Here is a 25440-nt window from a genome sequence, read left to right as displayed (position 1 = left end):
AGAGCTTTTGCTCATTTATTAAGCTCTCATTTTTGCCCTTAGTAAATCAACCCCATTTGTGTCAATTGCAACCTGGGCCAGACTTATCATTGGGCTTGACTGGGCTCAAGCCCATGGGCCCCACCCAATAGGGGGCCCCGCCCGTTTATGTTGAATTTTTTTCAATAATATGCCAGTCATTTAATTTTTCATTTAAAGTGTGTTGATTGGTCTAGCATTTTTACCTGTTCTAGGGAAATTGATAATTTTTGTCCTCCGTCCAAGTAGACAAACTGTCTTTCTTTTATTATTACCTATGTGAAGCTATTTTTGCAATATTATGTCCTTTTGCTGGATGTGGCATGTTACTTTGGCTCCAGTTGCTGGATTTGCCCTTTGAATACATTGCACTCTGACTTGTGTCAATGCTTTTTTGTGCGCATTCGCAGTATACATCATGTCCTTCAGGACAACTTTATGTTTACTATTGATGACTACGTGTCATCATTATGCGACACTATGATGTCATTACGCCCATCATTCTTCTGAGCATGTGCGGGCATCCGAATGACACTATTTATAGCTGCGGCGGCTACCGATGGACAGACGTGACGGCTCGTACGGCGGCATTATATGATCCCTCTCCATTTGACAGGTACAGCGGAAGCTCTTTCCTTGCCAGGCTCTTTGTGGTCATATTGGGTTATTTATCCCCATACATACATTAATTTTATGCTGTTTTGCTTCCCTAGGCATACCCCTTTGAAGTGGGAGAACTGTACCCTCCACTTTTCATTATGGGTTGCTTATACAGAATTGTGTAGCTCTAATACATAGCTTGTGTATGTATCATTTTTTTCTACTTAAAGTAATGTATAGAAGGTAGGGCCCGAAAGTGACTCAAGGCCAGGGGCCCCCACCACCCTAAGTCCTGCCCTGATTGCAACCCAGATGTACCATTTTCAAAAAAGATTCGTACCGGGGGTTTCAGCACTCTCATGTTTCTTACTGCTTCCCTTTGAGTTGATGTCACAGCTGACGTGATAGAAGGTAAACAACAGGTGGTGCCTGTGGTGTAGATGAAGTGGAAGCTCAATTTTTACCTGAAAAAAAAAAAAAAAATAAGTTATATATATCCCCATAGGCTCTGCTGACTACTGACAGTTCACATTCCTTATGACAGGTTGCACCCGGTGGGAATCTGCAGCAGTTTTCTATATGTAAAACCGCCCTATTTCCTGTTAAATTAGGTGCATACCTGAGCTAGGCCCCCATTGCTTATCAGAGCAGGGCGGGCGGTTGAGAGGTACGTGTCCGCTCAGTTTATGCAGAGCGGACATGTACAGAGTTCGCTCTATTGGCAGTTGGTTGTAAACGTACTCTGTTACCTATAATAGTGAATATACTCAAGCGCTAATATGAATAATTAAATATGGTGATAATACAAGATAAATAAATGATTCCAGCTGCGACCATTAAAATAGTGTTTTGACGCCATACAAAAGTGTTATTTAACAAGCAATAGTGCGCTAAAATCAACCTCTCATTAAAGCACAGAATTGATATTACACATCTAAAAATTATATAAAAAAAATAGTAAAATAGTGACTGGTGAATTCTTCCTGTGTAAAACAATCAACACCACCTGAATAAGGATAGCCTGTTCCCTCCTGTGGCAATAGGTGCTACGCTTCCGTGTAAGTAGTTTCACTTACATTTGTCCAGGGGTCAAGTCCTGGGGAAAAAAGTGTGGGAACTCCCACCCAAGATCCACTCCCCCACCAAAAAATAAATAAATGATACGCTCATATGCATAATTACTAAACCGCATATTTTTATTTTTTTCGATCCACTGTACCGCGGGATTTAGAAAGAAGCAAGTTCTTTCTAAATCCCGCGATAACTCGCGGCAGACCTCCGCAATGTCTCCTGAGAACAATGACAAAAGCTCCCAGGAGACATTGCGGCATTGAGGAAGTGACGGAATACCCGATGAATCCATATACAGGAAGCGGCCAGTAACATAAAGGATTACTAAGGTTCGCCTGCTCCTTACACTGACTCGAGGTGGGCATCGCCGCTTAGTGAAGGATTGGCTCGGGCGGCTTGGCTGCTCTAGTCCTGCAACGGGAACTGAGTTCCTGCTGTGAAAAAAGTGCAGGAACTTCGTTCCGACGCGTTCCCGCAGGACTTGAGCCCTGCACTAGTCGCATGTAGTTAGTTCCTCCTCACTCCACTGGATGTGAGTAAAACTACTTACACCCCAGACTCAATGTTATTTTAAGCACTGCGCAATGATGTGTCTTTTTGCTTTTATTTGAGAACCATTCTACACTAACAACCGTAGAGAAATCTGAAAGAAATCATCTGGATACTTATCTATGGACTGATTGCAGTCAGGATTGGTTTTTAGATGAGAAACAGAACACACCTATTGCCACAGGAGGGGAACGGGCTATCCTTACTCAGGTGGTGTTGATTGTTTTTACACTAGGAATTCACCAGTCACTATTTTACTATTTTTTTGTATATAATTTTTTGATGTGTAATATCAATTCTGTGCTTTAATAGGAGGTTGATTTTAGCGTACTCTGTTACCTGTTTACACCCAACTACCTCCGATCCTCCTACAAAGAGGAGGATGAATCGTCTTCTGTTTGTTTTTAGTGCACTGGATCAGATCAGAGGTTGACAGATGTAATCGGACACAAGTCTGTTTACACCCACTGGTCCATAGGGATGAAAGGATTTACCAAACAGTAGTGAAAGGACCGTCCGATCAGGTCTGCCTGAAAAACATATAGGCGAACCTGATCTAAATGATTGTGCGAAGGCCAGTTTCTGAAAAAGAAACTGGTGCAGGTGGCACCGATAGACCTGAAACGGGACTATCTGCTTAGTTAAAGTGGATGTAAACCCTTACATATACCCAGTGAAGTGAACAGATGATACGCAGAGATGAAACAAATCTCCCTACATAAGTTTTACTTGTATATCTGCTGTCTTCGGATTGCTATATTCTTTAGAACAGGGGTGTCAAACTCAATTTCATTGTGGGCCGCATCAGCATTATGATTGCCCTCAAAAGGACCGGTCGTATCTGTAAGATTAGATGTCCAGTGCATCCCCTCCCCTTACATTAGATGTCAAGAGCCACCCCACCATCAGAAGTTGAGTCCCCCACTCTCCCTTACATCACAGTTCCCCCCTTTCCTTTCCTTATGCTGCTGCTGGGAAGAAGCTGGATGAATTGCTTGAAAGCAGAAAGAAAGAGTCTGGAGTAGGACCAAAGGAGGGCTGGAGCACTCCTGCAGCTACAGGAGAGGTGCGAGGGCCACATGAAATGGCCTGGAGGGCGGGATTCGATCCGCGGCCCTTGTGTTTGACACCTGTGCTTTAGAAAGTGCACATTGTGTTAGAATTTTTTTCTTCCTAATCAGCACTAGGCATAAAGGCTTGGCATACACTGTGTGACAGCTGATTGGAGGAAAGGCACACACCCCACTCCGCATAGGCAGAAGGAGGAAGGAATGTGCAGAGCTGTGCTGTGAATAGACAAGCTCTCTGCTAATCGATTTAACCCACCCCGACACAAATTTTAGTCTGTTTTTATCTTGGTTGTCGGAGAACGTGTCAGAAGATATCATGCTGATAACAAAAGAACAGAGCAGCAGAAAGATACGGGACTTGGGGCTTTGGAGAGAGATAAGTAAGCACTACAGATATATGTGGTCAAATGTTATGAATCAGGTTTACATCCACTTTAATGTGCCACACGCCACTCCCAACAGTTTCCTGTACCATTAAAATGTCACAGGAAGCGTAGTTACTTTCCCTGACATTGAATATTTGTAAAACCGTTACTGTAATTATTCACCAAACAGGTGTATCCTCCTGGTGCATGTGCTTTAAATGACAGTAAATGATTCACCTGCAGTGAATATTTGGTAAATGTCAAATTCACTACTCTGTAAAATGCAGCTTACCGTATATACTTTATGTTCATATGTAAAGAAAAAAAAGATTCAACATTTTTTCAGAATTGGTAAATAATGGAAATCTCGATTTTTGGAGGAGAGATTGAGCATGAACATAACTGGTTTTAGTCATAGAACACAGCATATAAAAATTATCTTGTTTTGAAAAGTCTACATCCCAAGATTTATACCAAGCACTCTGTATATCATTCCAAGCATTTTGCCATCACATTGAATAAATAAACAGAATGATTCCTCACCTCATCATAGAACTCCGGGTTTTGATTGTGATGTAGGACAATGGCGTATGCCCTTGTTGTGAATACCGGACCACCAGGCTTTCCATAAATGCACTGCAACCAGGAATATGACAAGATAATATACTGTATGAGTAGACAGTGCTAAAGACTGGTCATTCAAATCTAACTGCATACTTATTTTGAGGGCCAGTATTGATGGCATCAGTTTGAGATGCATCTGATATTATTAGGAATATATTGACGGGAACATTAGACCTGCAGTTGACTTCCTTCTGACCTGCCTGATCAAGTTCCTGCCAAAAGACGGCTACAGCACGGCTTACATTGCCAGGAGGACATCCATGCATGTCCCCCATTGATTGCGCTGTCCTTAGGACACAGCTGATCACAGATCAGGGTAAAGGGCCAATTACAGCGCCCCTTTACCACGTGATCAGCTCTGTCCAATGACAGCTGACCACGATGTAAACACAAGTCGGTTATCAGCATTCTTTCCTCACACTGACAGCGTGAGGAGAGGGGAGCAGATAACCGGCTTGTGTCCTGATTATCAGTGCAGTCCCAACAGTGCCACCAATCAGTGCGCACCAGTGCTGCCAATCAGCGACCACCAGTGCCGCCAATCAGCACCCACCAGTGCCTCCTGTTCAGTGTCACCTATCAGTGCTGGCTATCAGTGCCGCCTATCATTGGCACCGATAGGTGGCTCTTATGGGCAATGATAGGCTGCACTCATAGGCAGCACTGATGATAACTGATAGGTGCCACTAATTTTCACTGATAGGCATCACTGAAGGGTACTTATAGATGGCACGATAGGTGGCTCTTGTGGCCAATCAGTGCCAATTAGTGCCACCTATCAGTTATCATCAGTGCTGCCTATCAGTGCAGCCTCATCAGTGCCTCCTCATCAGTGCCCTCCAGCACTGCAAGTGCTTCAACATTTTTCACACAAGTTTTTAGTGTTGTTTTATACTTATATACTGAATAATTTTCCTAAGCTGTTTAGAGGATTGGCTTGGCGCATTTTCATCTGTCCGTTTGCGGATGAAAACGGGACATACATGGGTCCCTATGTGATTACGGGTGTCAGCGGATGAACATCCGCTGACACCCGTAATTTGGCCGCCTCCGCAAAGATCCGCATTTGCAGACGGAAGAAATCATATTTTTCTTCCGTCTGCCGGATCGAATGAACACGGACATACGGTCCGTGTTCGTCTGATCCCCCATAGGGGAGAGCGGAGGAAACACAGGGCGGTCCCTGCACAGTGTGCGGGGACCACCCTGTCAGCTGCCAGCTCAAAGGGGATTTTACGGAGGATCCCCGCTGAGCTTTGCGGACACACGGAGCGGATCATTACTGATCCGCTCCGTGTGAAAGGGCCCTTAGATGTTGCTTTGGATTTCTGGCAAGATCAATGTAAATTTTTCTGTGGGAATAGCAACATTCTGTAATGAAATGAATAGCATCTACCACTGATCAAGCACCAATGGCTTTAATGTAGAATTATATATATTTTTTTATTCATTTTGGATAGCGCAAGGGAGGGCTATAACCTGTCAGATATTTTTCCGCCATCTGTGTCCCATTTCTGAGATTTTTCTTCACTTCCCATCCCATAGTCAATCAGGAAGCAAGTTGAAATCCCTGAAAAATTAAGGGAATCACTGGGGGACCCCCCAGGTCACCAGAACTAATGTCCCTCATGTCCCCATTGGAAGGTCTCCCCACTATTAATTTTCTCGGAACAACTCAAAATGTAGGCAATTCCTTTACTTCTACTTTCAATGATAATGGTAAACAGGGCAAATAGAAAGGGCAAATTTCACGAATGGGGGCACAGACACCAATAAAAACAAATGCCTTGTACACACCATAGGAACTTCTGATGAAAAAAGTCAGATGGAATTTTTTCATCAGAAATTCCTATTGTGTGTGGGCCCCATAGGATTTTTTTCCGTCGGAGTTTGGAAATAGAGCATGTTTTATTTTTGGAAAAAAATCCTATGGGAAAGTCGACACATGCTCGGAAGCATTGAACTTCATTTTTCTCGGGTCATCGTAGTGTTTTACGTCACCGCGTTTTGGACAGTCGGAATTTGGTCTGACAGTGTGTATGCAAGACTGATGGAAGACAGCTGGAACGGAATTCTGACAGAAAATTCCATCAGATTTTAGCCCATAGGAAATTTCTATCGTGTGTACAGGGCATAACAGGGGTTCTAGTTCCTCTCCACTCTATCCAAAACTAAAAAAAAAATGTTTTGCCTTTATTTATACTTTAATAGCTAGATTCAGAGAGAGTTAGGCCGGCGTATCAGTAGATACGCCGACCTTACTCGGAATCTGCGCGGTCCTAAGTTTAAGTGTATTCTCAAACTGAGATACACTTAAACCTAGCTAAGATACGACAGCCTGCGCCGTCGTATCTTAGGGTGCAATATTTAGGCTGGCCGCTAGGTGGCGCTTCCATTGAGTTTGGCGTAGAATATGTAAATGACTAGATACGCCTATTTACGAACGTACGTGCGCCCGTCGCAGTAAAGATACGCCGTTTACGTAAGGCGATTTCAGGCGTAAAGTTATTCCATCAAACAGCTGGACTAGTCAATGTTAAGTATGGCCATCGTTCCCGCGTCGAAATTTGAAAATTTTACGTCGTTTGCGTAAGTCGTCTGTGAATGGGGCTGGACGTCATTTACGTTCACATCGAAACCAATACGTCCTTGCGGTGTACTTTGGAGCAATACTGGGATATGTACACGGACGGCGCATGCGCCGTTCGTAAAAAACGTCAATCACGTCGGGTCACAGTTAATATACATAAAACACGCCCCCCACATCCTCATTTGAATTAGGCGCGCTTACGCAGACCAATTTACGCTACGCCGCCGTAACTTAGGAGGCAAGTGCTCTGTGAATACAGCACTTGCCTATCTAACTTACGGCGGCGTAGTGTAAATGCCATACGCTACGCCTGCCTAACGTTGCGCGCCCCTACCTGAATCTAGCTATAAGTTTCAGTACTATATGAGTATAAAAGATAGTAATAAAATGCACCTTTAGTGCTTGTGCATCAGGCTCATCCGAATCTCGGCATTCGATCATGACTGCAATATTCCTAGCCTGAAGGGAAATAAATGATTATTATTATGAATGAATAGGAAAGATTGCTTCCCAATAATATCATCCCAATCCGTTGGTCTTTGTTTACCTTGGCAAATGTTTTCTGATTATCGTACTTTAGGAGCAGAGGGTAAACATAGAAATGGTTTCGGTAGGTAGTGAACGGGTAGCAATATTTTGTTACTTCCGGCACAAATTCCTCCACCTCCACAGCAACCCTCTGATCTTCTTTGTTGTACGGCCTGACCGGAATATAGGAAGAAGTGACGCAATCTGACAGAGGAAACATAATGATATATTCAGTTCATAGATATTCATTTCAAAACATTCAATCTGGCCATATTCATTTATCTGACATACAGGGGTTGATTTACTAAAGGCAAATGGGCTGTGCGCTTTGCAAAGTGCAGTTGCTCCAGAGCTTAGTAAATAAAAAATAGACTTCTATCATCAAATCATGTGCTGTTGTTTTTTTTCCTTGTATGTGATTGGGTATTCTTTGCAAAGTGAAGCTTTACCTCATTTACTAAGCTCTGGAGCAACTGCACTCGCAGATTTCAACTGCACTTTGCTAAGTGCACAGCATATTTGCCTTTAGTAAATCAACCCCACAAGGTCTGTTGTTTTGCAGAGCACATCATCAAACTATGGAGTCTATTTGTAAATGTTTTCACCCAAAATGTATACAATATCACTTCAAATACACACATTTTTCAAATGAAATCCCATTAAATGTGTGTGAATCTTGGGTGGAAACATTTAATAACAGAGCACTATATATCTGCTCTCAGCCCATTCAAGATTTCATTATAAAAGCAAAGTATACCGTATATAATGAAGAGTTTGGAGGCTCCAATCAGAACAGAGAGCTACAGTCATGTCTTATATGTCAGAACAGGGAATGCTGCCATTGCCTTATAATAAATGGATGTATTTAAATTGGTTCAGAAATCTCATCTACCGTGTTTCCCCGGAAATAAGCCCTCCCCCGAAAATAAGACCTACCTCGGGGTAGGGCTTATTTTCCAGAAGGGCTGCAATATAAGCCCTACCCCGAAAATAAGCCCTAGTTTAAAATGTTTGTAACATCCTATAATCCACTCTATTACAGTAGAATATAATGTACAATGTGTGTGTTTCTGTAATATAATTGCGGGGAAGAGAGCTCCAGCGGGTCACAGAAGCGCTGAACGAAGGTATTTGGCACAATTATATTACAGAAACACACACATTATACATTATATACTACTGTAATAGAGTGGATTATAGGATTTTACAAGCATTTTAACTCTGTTCTCACTGGGGATTCCTGTCAGGCAGGGAGAGAGAGGGGGAGAAAAGACAGCACATTACATGGTAAGACCTACCCCGAAAATAAGCCCAACTGTTTCTTTTGTTGCCAAAATTAATATAAGACCCGGGCTTATTTTCAGGGGAAACACGGTACGATATGCTTTGAAAGCTTGTGGCTGTTAAATCAATTTCATCCTGATGTCATTTCATCTGGCAGAGGACTTGCCCACCCCATAATACACTGCTTGATTAAAAACTAAACAGCTCCTGATGACTTACTTATCTTTAATTTGAAGTATATTTGATTCTGGATCTCATGTGACATAATGAAACCCTAAAAGGCTTTGTCAATAAAGACTGCAAGGAGAAAAGTGTTGGAGCCCTCAGCAACCAATAAGAATTCATGACACTAAAGGCAGATCACTACAAAATGGACTCTGATTGGTTGCTATGTGGACTGGACTGTTCTCTTTTGTATTTAATATGCTCTCATTCACACACAGCCTGACGTTCTAAATAAATATTGGTTTTGCTCTTTTTATGCTTAAATGTACAAATAACAAATCATACAGTATGTAGAAAAATACATTTTCCCCTTTGAGCATGTATAAGTACTTGTTCCTGGAATAGTAATACGTGTTATCCCTAGAGAGGAGGCAGATTTATTTTTACATTTTTCTACAATCCACTGTGATTGGCAGAGTAATCTCGACATGGGAATTCCAGGAACTTTAATAGAGGTCAACAAAAACTATGTCTGCTGTATGAGAAAAAGTTTCTTACTCTAATTACACACAGTGGATGTGTTCCTCTTTATGTGCAGTTACCGCTACACAGAGCAGAAGCCCTACTAAACAACACAGAGTGGGGGATTCTACAGGAGTCTACAGGACGTTATTGAAAAGTAATAAAGACAGAAATCACACATTAGTATTTTCTCAAATTTTCTTATGCCGCGTACACACGATCATTTTTCGCATGAAAAAAACGTCGTTTTTAAAAAATATAATTTAAAATGATCGTGTGTGGGCTTCACATAATTTTTCGGGTTCTGAAAAACGACAAAAAAAAAATTCGAACATGCTGCATTTTTTAACAATGTTTTAAACGATGTAAATTTTCGGGTTGTAAAAAATGATCGCGTGTGAGCTAAAACGACGTTAAAAACCGCACATGCTCAGAAGCAAGTTATGAGACGGGAGCGCTCGTTCTGGTAAAACTACCGTTCATAATGGAGTAAGCACATTCATCACGCTGTAACCGACAAAAAAGCGCTAATCGTCTTTAATGCCGCATACACACCATCACTTTATGTGATGAAAAAAAACGACATTTTCTGTGAAGTAAAAAATGACGTTTTTGAAACTTCAATTTTCAAAGACGAAGTTGCCTACACACCATCGTTTTTCTCACAATGTTCTAGCAAAGCGAGGTTACGTTCACCACGTTTTTCCATTGAAGCTCGCTTCATAAGTAGCTTCTGGGCATGCGCGGGTGAAAAAACGTCGTTTTAAACGACGTTTTTTGCTACACACGGTCAATTTCTGTGAAGTAAAAGTTGACGTTTTGAAAAACGACACATAAAATTGAAGCATGCTTCAATTTTTTTTGGTCGTTTTTTAGAAGACATAAAATGACGTTTTCCCCCCCACACGGTCAATTAAAGTGACGTTTTTAAAAACGTCATTTTTTTTCATCACATAAAGTGATGGTGTGTACGGGGCATTACTAACACGGAATCAGCTAAAGTAGCCCCAAGGGTGGCGTCATCGACATGGAACTTCCCCTTTATAGTGCCGTCGTACGTGTTGTACGTCACCGCGATTTGCTAGAGCATTTTTGTGTGGGCAACGTCATTTTAATGATAAAGTTGGAAAAACTTTGTTTTTTCTACATGCCGAAAAACATCGTTTTTTTTTTCATGCCGAAAAATTATCGTGTGTATGCGGCATTACTCTCAAGTACTTACTGGAAAAGTCTAGAGGAACACAGTCTATAGAAACATCCAGGTGTCCAGGAATCACTTGTAACTTGGTCTTTTCTGGTCTGCAACAGACAAGGGATACATATCACTGTGAGTATTTGTAATGTTTGGTGATTAATCTCAGAATTGAATGATCAGATCTAAAATTGCCTGCTACTGTTCATCTTAAAGCGGACCTTCACACAACTGATGCTCTAGCACTGTACTCTATCCTCGCTCAGTAATTAAAAACGGGATTTTTTTTTTACTCCGTGCCTGCCTCCTGGGATATGTATGTCACATATCTCCGCCGGTTGCAGAAGCAGGGACACATAGGTGCCAGTGAGCAGAGCTGGAGCACATTAGCCGGGGGCCAGCTGCCCACATCCAACTTACCTTTTCTTCAACAGTCGCTGTTCCCCACTGGCACCAGCATCTCCTGCTGGGTGACAGTCTTTAGCCACCTTTTATGGCCGGTGCAGGATGACGTCACTCCTAAGCAGGGCTTTTTTTCAGCAGGAACGCAGAGGAACACAGTTCCAGCACCTCCCAAACTGAATGTATGTAATGGAAAGAGGTGCTGGGGTGTGCTGGAGAGTCTACTGATGCTGGCTGCTGGGGGATATATTGTTGCTGGAGGGGATCTATTTTTGTGAAGGAAGGGGGTTTTATTGTTGCTGGGGAGTTCTTCTGTTGCTCGTGGGGGATCTATTGTTGCTGGGGGGTCAGTCGTTGCTAGGAGGGATGTACTGTTGAGAGAGGGGTCTTTGTTGCTGGCTGCTGGAGGGTCTATTGATGCTGGCTGCTGAGGAATCTATTGTTGCAGGAGGGGATCTATTTTTGCAGTGGGTTCTATTGTTGCTTAGAGGTGGGTAGGGGGCTGAGTCAAGGGAGGTTTGGAAGGAAGGAGTTTCTGCACCTATTCTCTGAGAAAAAAAGCCCTGCTCCTAAGCATTCGCAGATGTCAGTTACCCCGGTACACAGGGACTGTGTCATGATGTAAGCTGAGCTGTGCATGCACAGCTTTGTTTTGTATGATGGAGAAGACAGTGAGCAGGCAGGTAGAGTCACTGCATATCTCTTATGCAAGAAAGATCCTGCCTGCTTGCAATACTGACAGCAGTACTTTAGTTCTGATTAAAAGCATTTGTTACCCCAACACTTCATATTCCTGATATGTGGCTGCTGTAGCATGTACTTGTATGAGGAAGTATCCAGTTATTTTTGTATCGCTTCCTTTGTGGGAAATCCCTGGTGTTCCTGCCAGTCTCATTGCTTTCCTATTAAAAACTGACATGAGAGCACAACGTGGTCAGTTCTCTAGCTATGCCGGGAACTCAGCCTGCTCTCCTCCAATGATCAGGCTTGTCCTGACATGTCCCCGCTGCACAGCCATTCACTGGGAAGCTCAGTGTGCTGATGGTTTTCCTCCTCCTGCTCTTATGCAGCTGAGAACAGATGGAATGTGATCACTTATAAAAAGGGGAAAAAAAGGTATTTATAATGTATTTTTATATCTATACTGAAATGTTTTGCCTTTCATTTCTATTTCAAACTGAATGGGTTGTTTTATAAGGTGATAGTTTACAATCACTTTAAGGTAATTTGCGATGACCGTAAGGAAACTGAATACTGTATTTATTGGCGTATAACACTCACTTTTTTACCCTGCAAATCGGTTGCAAATACCGTATGCATGTTATATGCCGATACTGGAATTTGGGCTGCCTCAGAGAGAACAGGGAGGGGGGCAGGACGAGCGCCGCCAGATTACATACAGCGAGACTCTCCTGTTTACACAGTGGCCTCTGTAATAGGAAGTCCAGTCTCCTTGACCGGCATTGGATCAGTGTTCTGTCTATCATAGAAGCCGGTCCGGGAGGTGGGACTTTGTATTAAAGAGGCCGCCGAGTAAACAGGAGATTCTCGCTGTATGTAATCTGACGGTGCTCATCCTGCCCCCCTCCCAGAGATGGGCATTGATCAGGCTGCATTCATGGCAATGGGGAGGCTGCAGATGGGCATTAATCAAGCTGCATTGATGGGTAATTGTGAGGCTACAGATGGGCATGAATTAAGATGCATTGATGGGCAATGGTGAGGCTGCAGATGGGCATTGATCAAGCTGCATTGATGGGCAATTGTGAAGCTGCAAATGGGCATTGATCAGGCTGCATTGATGGACACTGACCCTTATTTTGCTTCAAAGTTCTTTATTTAATTACAATTTTTTCCCCTGAAATGTCCCTCTTAAAATAAGGGTGCGTGTAAATACGGTATATAGTGTTTTAGGTCTCTCAACATTGCACCAGTGAAATCACACAATTAAAAAGATCAAACAACATTTACTAGTGACAAATGACAGGTTACAGAAGATTGCAGTCTTAGTTTTCTCACTCTCGGGGTCAGCCTATCTCAGCAAGAGGACAGCAATCGTGTTTGCACTGCTTTCACCAACAAGTGAGTATCATAGCGAGTCTAAGCTTGGAAGAAATTGTACAAGGACATGCAGCTATCTAACCACCCATTCATTCTCAGGGATATATCTGCCCAACTAAAGCCAGCCTAAGAAGAAACGTAAGCAATCATTTCAGAAATGATAAAATAAACAGATGTTTTGGGCCAGACAAGCACATACTTCCTGTATTCAGCCAGTAGCTTTAGCAGGTCGTCAATGGAAAGTTTGCTGCTATCCTGTTTGTAAAGAGGAGAAAATTTCCCTTCGATGTCCAGCGTCCCCTGAGTGTCCTTAAATACTGGCCTTAAAAAAAAAACAAAAAAAAACACACAATTATTTACACTCAAAAGAAAACCATTATTAGCTGGATTCAGGTAGATGAGCCTAACGTTGAAAGATGAAAGCACTTGCGTCCTAAGTTACGGCGGCGTAGCGTGAATGTGCCGGCCTAAGCGCGCCTAATTCAAATTGTGAAGAGGTGGGCGTGTTTTATGCTAATGAATCGTGACCCGACGTGATTGGCGTTTTTTACGAACGGCGCATGCGCCGTCCGTGGACATATCCCAGTGCGCATGCTCCAAATTACGCCGCAAAGACTTATTGGTTTCGACGTGAACGTAAATTACGCCCAGCCCCATTCACGGACTACTTACGCAAACGACGTAAAATTTAAAAATTTGACGCCGGTCTGAGGTCCATACTTAACATTGGCTGCGCCATCTTTTTGGTGGAATATCTTTAGACCTGAAAACGGCTTACGTAAACGGCGTATCTTTACTGCGACGGCCGGGGCGTCCGTTCCTGAATAGGCGTATCTTGCCGATTTACATATTCTAGGCGTAAATCAGCGCATGCTCCAAATTACGCCGCAAAGACTTATTGGTTTCAACGTGAACGTAAATTCACGGATGACTTACGCAAACGACGTAAAAATTAAAAAATTCTACGCGGGTCTGCCTTCCATACTTAACATTGGCTGCGCCATCTTTTTGGTGGAATATCTTTAGACTGCGACGGCCGGGGCGTCCGTTCCTGAATAGGCGTATCTTGCTGATTTACATCTTTTTGGTGGAATATCTTTAGACCTGAAAACGGCTTACGTAAACGGCGTATCTTTACTGCGATGGCCGGGGCGTCCGTTCCTGAATAGGCGTATCTTGCTGATTTACATCAGGCGTAAATCAGCGTAAACTCCCCTAGCGGCCAGCGTAAATATGCAGTTAAGATACGACGGCGTAGGAGACTTACGCCGGTCTTATCTTAGCAACATTTAAGCATACTCAGTTTGAGCATACGCTTAAATTTACGACGGCGCAGATTCAGAGTTGCGACGGTGTATCTACTGATACGCCGGCGTAACTCTCTCTGAATCTGGCTATATGGGTTTAATAGGTCATTTTATTACATGTTTTAATACTTTTTAATATTTTTTTGACAGTTATGAAGCCTATAATTTCTGACTTACTTATACTGTATTTTAATTTCTTGAATAGAATTGTTACATTACAAGTACACATTTAACACAAGGTACGTCAATGACATTTAGCTTGCAAAGCACACTGGTATTTGTAATAAGATAGCCCAGCAGTTCACCATTTGACTCTTACTCTAGGAATGATGAAGTCAAAGCTGCTAACCACAAAGGTGGTCACTTTTTACAGACCATGGCACAACAATTTAGCAAAGTCTAGAGTGCTTCGAAGGTCATATGGCAGGTCAAAAGGAGGTGCCAGACATATAAAGTAAATTTTTTGCTTCAGATTACTGAAACATTTTGCAGTAATCAGACTGTGGTCGCATGTCCAAGCAACTTCTGATGTCCATGGGCAATTATACAGTCCTGCAAATCAGCCAATAGCATTTCACAGAATGAAAGAATGAATACCTTGCAGCCCAGGCAAATGGCATCCTGTAACAACCAAGGCGACTGCATACTTGCTTAGCTATTTTGTGCACTTTCTGTGCTGTCTGAGGAAAAAAAAAAAAAAAAGATATAAATGCATAATACACCAATAGTCAAATACTTTAAACAGTGTCCATTGCTGTGAGTTTCTTCATATGCTGATGAGAACCAAATTGAAATAAGCATATATAAAAATTTGCGTGTGATGGAGAGGTTTTTATTGTGATCAGTGTCCACACTGGCGAGATTGGATGCGAGGGGCTAAACGCCCTGGCCCAGATTCACGTAGATTCGCCTATCTTTAGACAGGCGCAGCGCATCTCAGATACACTACGCCGCCGTAACTTAGAGCGGCAGGTCCCGTATTCTCAAAGAACTTGCGCTTTAAGTTACGCCGGCGTAGTGTAACTGGGCCGGCGTAAGCACGCCTAATTCAAATGTGAAAGTGGTGGGCGTGTTTTATGAAAATTAATCGTGACCCCACGTAATCGACGCTTTTAACGAACGGCGCATGCGCCGTCCGTGGATGTATCCCAGTGTGCATGCTCCAAATTACCCCGCAAAGACTCAATGCTTTCGACGTGAACGCAACTTACGCACAGCCCCATTCACGGACGACTTACGCAAACGACCCAAAACGTGAAAAATTTGACGCTGTTCCGACGTCCATACCTAACATTGGTACGCCTCATCTACGCCTCATAGAGCAGGGGTAACTTTACGCCAAAAAAAGCCTTACGTAAACGACGTAAAAAAATGCGCCGGGCGCACCTACGTTTGAGAATCGGCGTATCTAGCTCATTACCATATTCGACGTGTAAATCAACGGAAGCGCCACCTAGCGGCCGGCGTAAATATGCAACTTAGATACGACGGCGTAAGAGACTTACACCGGTCGGATCTAAGACAAATCCATGCCTAACTGATTCTAAGAATCAGGCGCATAGATACGACGCCTCACACTCAGAGTTACGACAGCGTATCTGGAGATACGCCGGCATAACTCCTTTGAGAATCTGGGCCCCAGTGTGCATTGGACCTAAATCTAAAGGTGACATGGAATGCAGACTATTCTACAGAAATTACATAGTTATCATTTGCCTTGTCATATTGCTCATATCCAAATATAAGCAAAGATGTAATTATTTTTAAAATACAAGAATATGATTTTGTAAATAATATTTTGCTATACACTTACTAACTCTCTGATATAAGACCTACACTTTAGTTATAGGTGTCCTTTATTTATATACATAACTTTCATTTCCCCAGTATAGCTACAAAGGAAATGTTTGTTTAAACAGGAAGATATTCATTCGATGTAAAGGAAGTTATTGAATAACAGCAAGAAAGGAAGTCATGAGTATAAAAATCTATTCATAAACAATGAAGTGAAATAATGAATTCACTAGCTAACAAATCATAGGCTTTCTGGAAAAATCTGCATTTCACAACAATACCTTAGTGGGGTCAGAATTTTTGATGTACGGCTCTGCACAATGTGCGATATTCCCTTGTAATACTTTTTCCACACGCGCTACCAGGAAAATCTCAGGATGTGGATTTGTTACTGAAAATATTCCCTATTACCAAAAAAAAAAAGAAACAAAGGAGTTGAAATGTGGCATCTCCTCTCCACGTTATTAAGCAGCAGTGTTATAATAAATTGTATTTATACTGTATAGTGACTACTGTCCACTGAATATCTGATTTTACTGGCATCAACAATTTAACAGGGAAAACAAGAAGTGTGGAAAGTACAGTTATCTTGTTGATCTGCTTCAGTAAATTCCAATCTGATTGATGTCAATGATGGCTATTTTTAATTAGTTTATTAAGGATAGCCATACCATTTAAAATGTCAAAAATCAATAGATTTCCTTGGCCACAAATGGATGGAGGAATCTATTCTAGCAGCTATTGTATTCTGTCAGCCACTGCTCCCGCAGCTGTCAAAGCACCCAAAAAATGACTGCATCTGATTGGCTGTAGTCACTGTTCCTGTTTCCTACCTAGAAATTTTCACCCAGCTACTTTGATTTTTAGCTCAAAGGGTCAGATCCACAGCCAGCCGCCGTAACTTAAATATTCCCATTTAAGTTACACTGGCTGAAAATTTCTACCTAAGTGCCCGATCCACAAAGCACTTACCTAGAAATTTTCGGCTGTGTAACTTAAATCCGGCCGGCGTAAGGCGTTCCCAATTCAAATGGGGCGAGTCCCATTTAAATTAGGCGCGCTCCCGCGCCGGACGTACTGCGCATGCTCGTGACGTCATTTTCCCGACGTGCATAGCGCAAAATTACGTTACGCCAAGCTTCGTGAATCGCGCCGGGTCCAAAAAGTTGCGGCGGGAAAAAAACGAGTTTGTAAAACATAATTCCACTTATAAAACTTCAATAAAAAATTGAACCATTTGACTTTTGCCTTGCAGCAGAAACACAGGGCCAGATCCTCAAAAGAGATACGCAGGCGTATCTTTGGAACTGATCCACAGAATCAGTTTTCAAGAGATAGACAGAAGATCCGACATGTGTAAGGGACTTACACTGCCGGATCTTAGGATGCAGTACCGCATCCGCCGCTGGGGGCATTTCGAGTCGAAATGCCGCCTCGGGTATGCAAATTAGCACTTACGGAGATCCACAAAGCTTTTCAGCTTCGTTTTTTCTCCGTAAGTATTAGTTTGCAATCGTAAAATTAGGGCTGCTTTTACAAAGTGTAAAGTTAGTACACCTTGTAAAAGCAGACCCTTCTTTCCAGCGACGCTGTCTTTTTAAAAAAAAAAAAAAAAAATTCCCGCCGCAACTCGTTTTTTTTCCCGACGCAACTTTTTTGACCCGGCGCGATTCACGAAGCTCGGCGTAACGTAATTTCGCGCTATGCACGTCGGGAAAATGACGTCACGAGCATGCGCAGTACGTCCGGCGCGGGAGCGCGCCTAATTTAAATGGGACTCGCCCCATTTGAATTGGGAACGCCTTACGCTGGCCGGATTTAAGTTACACAGCCGAAAATTTCTAGGTAAGTGCTTTGTGGATCGGGCACTTAGGTAGAAATTTTCAGCCAGTGTAACTTAAATGGGAATATTTAAGTTACGGCGGCTGGCTGTGGATCTGGCCCAGAGTTCTTTTTTTAGTTTTTTGCTAGGGCTGCAACTAACGATTATTTTCATAATCGATTCGTTTGCCAATTATTGTTTTGATTAATCAGTTAATAACCTTAAAAAAAGGGTGGCCATACAACAACATCTTCCTTCAAAAAAATTATCATTTCAAGAACGTTCGTTCAACTTTCTTAGTGTCAGTGGGGTCAAATCGATGTTCGTTTTCAACCAGTGACGGGAAAGTTTAGAAATAGAAAACTTCTTGGTCAAAGGAATTTTCAGACAGTGTATGTGGTTTTCGTTCAGAAATTACATTCATTTTAAAACTGAATGTTAAAAGCAAGTGAAAATTTCAAACAACATTCTTTCATTCAGCGAAAAGATTTTTCGTATTAATATAATATTAACAGTAGTGATTATTTGCTCTATTTGTACTATAAAAGGGCTAATTTCCGTTTGTTACTGGCCGATTAATCGATTATGAAGATAGTAATCGATTAATTTCATAATCGATTAGTTGTTTCGGCCCTAGTCTTTGCCTATTTACAGCTCCGGACATCTCACCGACACCATCGTTCCTTTAACTGTTGGACATACAGGGGCTCTTTTCAATCTACAATTACATGTAATAATACTGACTGACAAGCTACTTTAGTATGCATTTAGTGTAAATATAATTCTAAAAAGATTGCTTTGAATATTTTTAAAACTGCACATTTGATTAACCAGTTGAGGACACTGGACGTTCTACACACATCCAAAAAAAAAATACTCATCATAGTGCACAGGAAGTGTGTAACATGTCCAGTCCTTCTGCACATTCCTTCCTCCCATTTATCTGCAATTCTCGGCTCTGAAAATAAGCCGCTAATTGCTGTGTACATACAGCAGCTCCTGCAGTTACAGCTGTCAAAAATAACTCTGACTAAATGAAGTAATAATCTAAGTAATATTGTTACTTTTGTATCTTCTCTGTTTCATTCATCTGCAGATCAAAAGGAATAAAATTAATTTGCATATGCTGTCAATTAAAGGGATAATTCACCTTAACAGAAAAATTGAAATAGTTAATCTCCTCTTGTAGGTTTTAACATTTGTGATTCATATTATTGGAAAATGGAGACAACTTCCAAAATGATTGTTATTTCTAATATTCTTAGGACACTACGTTGATGGATCAGAGGTTTCACAGTACTATAAGAGACTTGAGCATACCTTACCTCCTTTATGTAGTGGAAGTGAGATTCTGGGATTCCATTGATAAAAGCTCCACTGGCTGACCCGCTCCTAGAATCTCTGGCTGTATCACAAGAAGGGTTACTCAACATTTCTCTTACTGCTGGGGGATTGACATCCACATGGAAGTCAGCAGAAATTTTGCAGTTATTTTTCACATCAAATAGTGCCAAACTTAAAAAGAACGGCTCCACCTGCAAAGATTACATTTGCGTTTACACATTTGAATACTATAATATTTAATAGGATGTAAAAAAACATACAGTCCCTTGACAGCCCACTATTACAATCCAAGAGCTAAAAGGTTGTCTTAAAATACAACTAAACCCAACAACAAAAATGTAATACATTTCATCCTACCACTCCTTACATGTGGTGGCTGCATTCGTTTTATTTGTATTAATTTTTTCCTGACACACTTTCTGTACTATGGTGACAACAATTACTCACTGTACTGTATCTATGTGTATCTATGTGTCTATGGAAAAGTAGTGTTGTTACACCCAAAAAGGAAGAATATTAGCTAAAAAATGCGACCCCTGATTATCCAATGGGTAACAGTGCCACCTAAAGCAATGTATTAACCAACATAAATATAAATATAAATATAACTTATGATATCACATTTATACAATAGATAATTTATTAATAAGTGTCCATTTTATAGTGACATTCTCCAGATGATATAATCCAGAAAGTGAACATTCAAATCAGTGTCTATAATAAAAGTCATCATCCAAAGACAATTCTCCAGAGAACAAAAGTGCTCCACCGTGTATCTTCTCCAGAAGACCCCAATAACATTGATTTCACACCAAACTCACCAGAAAATGTGGACTCCTTGTGTGAACAAGAGAGTCAGGAACAGCATATGTCTTTCCATTCAGGATGTCACAGCCTCTGTATGGTGCACCCCCCCCCCCCCCTGTGAAGTGTCTCCCTTATTAGCCTCACGGGAGATACGCCCCTGTTTGTCCCCCCTACCAATATCACGGTAGATGTTTCAAACTGCACAATTGTTCATGTATTGTTGAATCATTTCATATTTGGAAGTCTGAAGATCTTTATACACGCTACTCTTATGCTCTATGTTTTTATCTGTACTGGTTTATTGTTTGTAGTCACATTTTTGATACAATAAACTGAGATTTAACTAAAAAGTCTCAGAGAAAGACAAATGGCAGTTACAGAAATGTCAGATTTTACTTGAATTTTTTTTTTACATAGAATAGACTTTTTGACTGTCACTGTTGTTTCCATACATTTCCAACTAAAATTTAAATTGTTGTCTTGAAATTGACAGACTGTTGGAACCATGGGTGGCAGATTGCTGTGAATCGTTATTATTCATCAGTTTTTTTTACTTGAGAGCGTCAGCAAGTTCACGCATAAGTATTTAGAATACCATTAGCAACAAAACACTCATTATCGATGATGTCATCTTTCATACACCAGGAATATTGTGTCTTGATTTAAAACTACAGATAACAATAGCTACAGTATATGTGCCTTTAGTGACTATTTCATCTTCTATTGCCTCAGAAGCACAATATACTGTACATAGTACATACAGCATAATGTGGCAGTTTGGGTGTTTATGCCATATAGGAAAACATCATGAGATTAAGCTTTCCTTTAAAAAAAAAAGGGTAGTTATTACCATGGGGCACAGCTTTGGAGATTTGGGAAGCAATGTCATAACTTTAAGGAAGAAATACATACATTTGTCAGGGGTCCTTCTGAATTTTCAATTACATTTCCAACTAAATTAAAGCTCAGTTCTTGGCAATTCACTAAGAAATGTCGGCTGCTCTTTTCTTCAAATGGTCTTATATCAGGCTCAATCCCGGAGAAATCCAGTCGCTAATAGAATTGGAGGGGAAACAAATTTGATTAATCGCAGCTTTTATTAGTTTAAATTGAACTTTAGGCAAATACAGTATTTAAAAAGACAACTAAATTAGATTTTTGTATTTGTTAAAAAACATTAAATACACACAGTTGGCATTTTTATCTGATACTATCCTCATTTTAGCCATCTGTAATTCTCTAAACAACAACCTTGGAGAGGAAGGGGCAAAAGTCTCAGCCAATTGGGTATTTGTTGTTTTGTATAGTGCTATGAAGTCATAGGTTCAGTTACCCATGTCCGCACAGGATTCCTCCAGGGGCCCTGGTTCTCGCTCACATAAGAACATACCTGTAGGATAATTATTCTTTAGCCAAATGCTCCAGTGTGTGTTTTTGGGGATTTAGCTTATAAGCTCCTTTTGAGCAGCATCAGAATTTCTGCTAAGTCACAGGACAATATTTTCTTAACGCGAGTACAGCATCATAAATAATTTCTAATTGTAATGGGTAAGAAAATATATAAGTAAATTTAAAAACATGTCCTGACTAACTATGCATGAATTATTTATCAAGTTGCTTTTATGCATGAACGATGATATTTGGTGCTTGAACTAATTGCCTTCTCACGTTTCAGCCATCATTAAAGCTCCAAATATTCTTCAGATTCATTCAAAGCAAATATAACATCCATTTACAATAAGGAAGTACCAATTTTCATGCCTAATTTATCAACATGCTTTTGCTAAGGAATAGAGTTGGTTCAACTTCAGGTTCGAATCTTAATAGTGGTTGTGAGGAAATAATAGGTGTTAGTAGGAATATGCTGATGCTCTTAGTGGGTATCAGTCTTGACTCTTGAGTCCTGTGAGTATGGGTATAGTTCCCATTAAGGACACTACCCCATGGAACTTTCATGATCATGGTATATTTGTGTAGACTGCACTTCAAAAAACATACAATTAACTGTGCATGACAGTCGTAGAGGCTTTAGATTGGAAGCTCCTTTTAGGCAGGGAGAGATGTAAAACATATCTATGTAGTTTTGTATACAACCTATGAATATGGGCCTATATAAACACAGTAACTAAAAAAAAGAAATGCACCTTATTTTACCTTCTCAGTCTCTTCCAGCCACTTTAAAAACTTGGACTTCCAGAAAAGGGTCAAATCACTACACTCCTTCCTCTATGCCACAATGGCTAATGATCACTGAGGAAATAAGCTCTGTCCCATGTGTGTGGGTGGTGGTGGGGGGTTGCCTTACTTAGCAATATACATCAAATTTGGTGACTGCTGGGAAAATAGGCAGGAACTCTAAAGCCATGTACACATGATCGGTTTGTCCAAACAAAACAGACCGATGGACTGTTTTCATCGGACAAACCGATCGTGTGTGGGCCCCATCGGTCTTTTTTCAATTGGTGTTAAAAAAAAGAACATGTATTACATTTTTCCTATGGTTAAAAAAATGATAGAAAAATCAGATCGTCTGTGTGGAACTCCATCGGAGAAAAATTCATGCATGCTCAGAATCAAGTCGATGCACGCTCGGAAGCATTGAACTTTTTTCGGCTCGTCGTAGTGTTTTACGTCACCGCGTTTTGGCACGGTCGGAATTTAGTCTGATAGTGTGTATGCAAGACTGATGAAAGTCAACTTCATCGGATATCCAACAAAATATTAGATCAAGAATTGTAATTGCATGCCCCTGTTGAACAGGAGCAGAAAAATTGGGCCTTTGTTGGTGGTGGTGCTGGCGCCACAACACAGTAAGCCCTCATAAATCCCATCTCTAGCCATCTCTAACCAGCTTCTGCCACTGTTGAAAATGATGGTGGTCATGAAATGAATAAGTGACACCTTTGTTATATTATTGTGGAAAGAGATAAAGACACAAACAACTACAAAGGTTGGACTGGCATGCTCATCTACATCCTTGCTTCGCTACATGCCCTGCCTGGAACAAGCACGCAGGCCTTATCAGTCATACTCAGGGTCGTCTTTAAGGCAGGGCAAAAGGGACAGCTGCCCGGGGCCCTGTCATTGTTGTGGGGCCCAAAGCAGCTGCCTCATACTTGTCAGCGATCCTAGTTTTAGTACTGTGCTGTGTCCCAATATCTCAGTGAAATGTGCTGCTACTAATGCTGCCCAGCTCTGCCCTATTGTTGTGTAAAGATGACTCACCTGCAGACCCTATGTTTACATGTAAATAACCATCATTCATACGGCAGCATTGATATGTAAATAAAGGCAGCATTCATATGTATATCATGCCCCTCTGCAGTGAGGATATGATGTGCTGTAACCTCTAGCAACCAATCAGTGAGCAGTATTACTGTACAGTAATCTCTAGAAACCAATCAACAAGCAGAAATCATGTGCTGTAACCTCTAGCAACTAATCAGTGAGCCGTAATGTGTGCTGTAACCTCTAGCAACCAGTCAGTAAGTGGTAATGATACACTATAACTTTTGGTAACCAATTGCTGCCGGATCTGATACAGTAAACTGATTTTAAGTCTAGCTGATATTTATTGTATGTCTCAGAGCACATGGAGAGCGAAATTGCATGACGGGCCCCAAATTTTTTCCCAGGGTTCCAATCAATATTGAAGCCAGCCCAGTTAATACTTAAAAAGAAACAAACAAACAACACAACAAATGCATATACTGAGTTATTGTAACAGTTCATAAAAAGGTGGATGCTAAATTTTACATATTCGCTTGCTTTTTGTTACATATTTTGCTGGTTGTATTTCATAAAATGGTGTAAAATCAGCATTATACTGCATATCAGCAGTATTGTCGTGTTCACCAATCTATACAGGTTTAAAATGTCATCATCCTGGCTAGGGTTGTCCAGATACCGATACCAGTATCGGTATCGGGACAGATACCGAGTATTTGCGGGAGTACTCGTACTTGCGCAAATACCCCCGATACCTAAATAGAATACTTTCCCCCCCCGCCGCTGCCGCCGCATCGCGCCACCGCATCGAGGGACATGGCTAGAGGGACATTGCTGCATATGTGAGGGACATGGCTAGAGGGACATTGCTGCATATGTGAGGGACATGGCTAGAGGGACATTGCTGCATATGTGAGGGACATGGCTGCATATGTGAGGGACATGGCTAGAGTGACATGGCTGCATATGTGAGGGACATGGCTAGAGGGACATTGCTGCATATGTGAGGGACATGGCTAGAGGGACATTGCTGCATATGTGAGGGACATGGCTAGAGGGACATGGCTGCATATGTGAGGGACATGGCTGCATATGTGAGGGACATGGCTAGAGGGACATGGCTGCATATGTGAGGGACATGGCTAGAGGGACATGGCTGCATATGTGAGGGACATGGCTGCATATGTGAGGGACATGGCTATAGGGACATTGCTGCATATGTGAGGGACATGGCTAGAGGGACATGGCTGCATATGTGAGGGACATGGCTGCATATGTGAGGGACATGGCTAGAGGGACATGGCTGCATATGTGAGGGACATGGCTGCATATGTGAGGGACATGGCTAGAGGGACATGGCTGCATATGTGAGGGACATGGCTAGAGGGACATGGCTGCATATGTGAGGGACATGGCTGCATATGTGAGGGACATGGCTAGAGGGACATGGCTGCATATGTGGGGGACATGGCTGCATATGGGGGGGACATGGCTGCATTTGGGGACACATTTAAAAAAAGTATCGGTATTCGGTATCGGCGACTACTTGAAAAAAAGTATCGGTACTTGTACTCGGTCCTAAAAAAGTGGTATCGGGACAACCCTAATCCTGGCTATACAGTGTAGCAGAGGTATGTTAATCAAAAGACTGGCAAGACAAAATGACATATTTTAGCATATATTTTAGCATTTTGACTTATATCTATATATTTTAGCATAACAAGTTTACATATACTGTATGTCCTTGTTCACATGGGCATATTACAGAGAAAGCTAGTGTGAGGACCATGTTTGCCTTAACACACAGGGATGCACGGATGTTCTGTGCATCCTCCATGCAGGCAGTCCCATACATATCATAAGGGATGCAGCAGCTGTACATACACCAGCTGCTGCTCCCAATTTGACAGCTGTGTCAGTGTGGGTACCTAACACAGACAGTGTGCATCCGGGTCTATGCATCTGCACCCACGTGGCTGTCAAAATGGGAGCAGAGGCTGTGTCTATGCAGTCGCTGTGTCCCAACTGAAATGAATAGGCAGCCTGCACAGAAAACCTGTACATCCCCATACGGGCAAACACGGCCCACCCACAGGC

General features: G+C 41.7%; 1 protein-coding gene across 2 annotated transcripts in view; it reads right to left on the bottom strand.

Moving 5' to 3' along the window:
* DOCK11 (dedicator of cytokinesis 11) overlaps positions 1–25440 on the bottom strand; it is a 333222-nt gene that overhangs the window by 231499 nt on the left and 76283 nt on the right. For both annotated transcript variants that reach the window (XM_040323688.1, XM_040323689.1), the window contains exons 11-20: positions 21028–21168; positions 19290–19499; positions 16424–16546; positions 14946–15028; positions 13241–13363; positions 10609–10685; positions 7435–7619; positions 7281–7346; positions 4217–4309; positions 959–1082 (exon numbers count right to left, since the gene is read on the bottom strand). In XM_040323688.1, the coding sequence (XP_040179622.1) occupies positions 959–1082; positions 4217–4309; positions 7281–7346; positions 7435–7619; positions 10609–10685; positions 13241–13363; positions 14946–15028; positions 16424–16546; positions 19290–19499; positions 21028–21168 (1225 nt within the window). The remainder of the gene's footprint in view (positions 1–958; positions 1083–4216; positions 4310–7280; positions 7347–7434; positions 7620–10608; positions 10686–13240; positions 13364–14945; positions 15029–16423; positions 16547–19289; positions 19500–21027; positions 21169–25440) is intronic.

This window comes from Rana temporaria, chromosome 9 (genome assembly GCF_905171775.1).
Source record: "Rana temporaria chromosome 9, aRanTem1.1, whole genome shotgun sequence".
Taxonomy (NCBI): Eukaryota; Metazoa; Chordata; class Amphibia; order Anura; family Ranidae; genus Rana; species Rana temporaria.
This window is presented reverse-complemented; position numbering and strand designations above follow the sequence as displayed.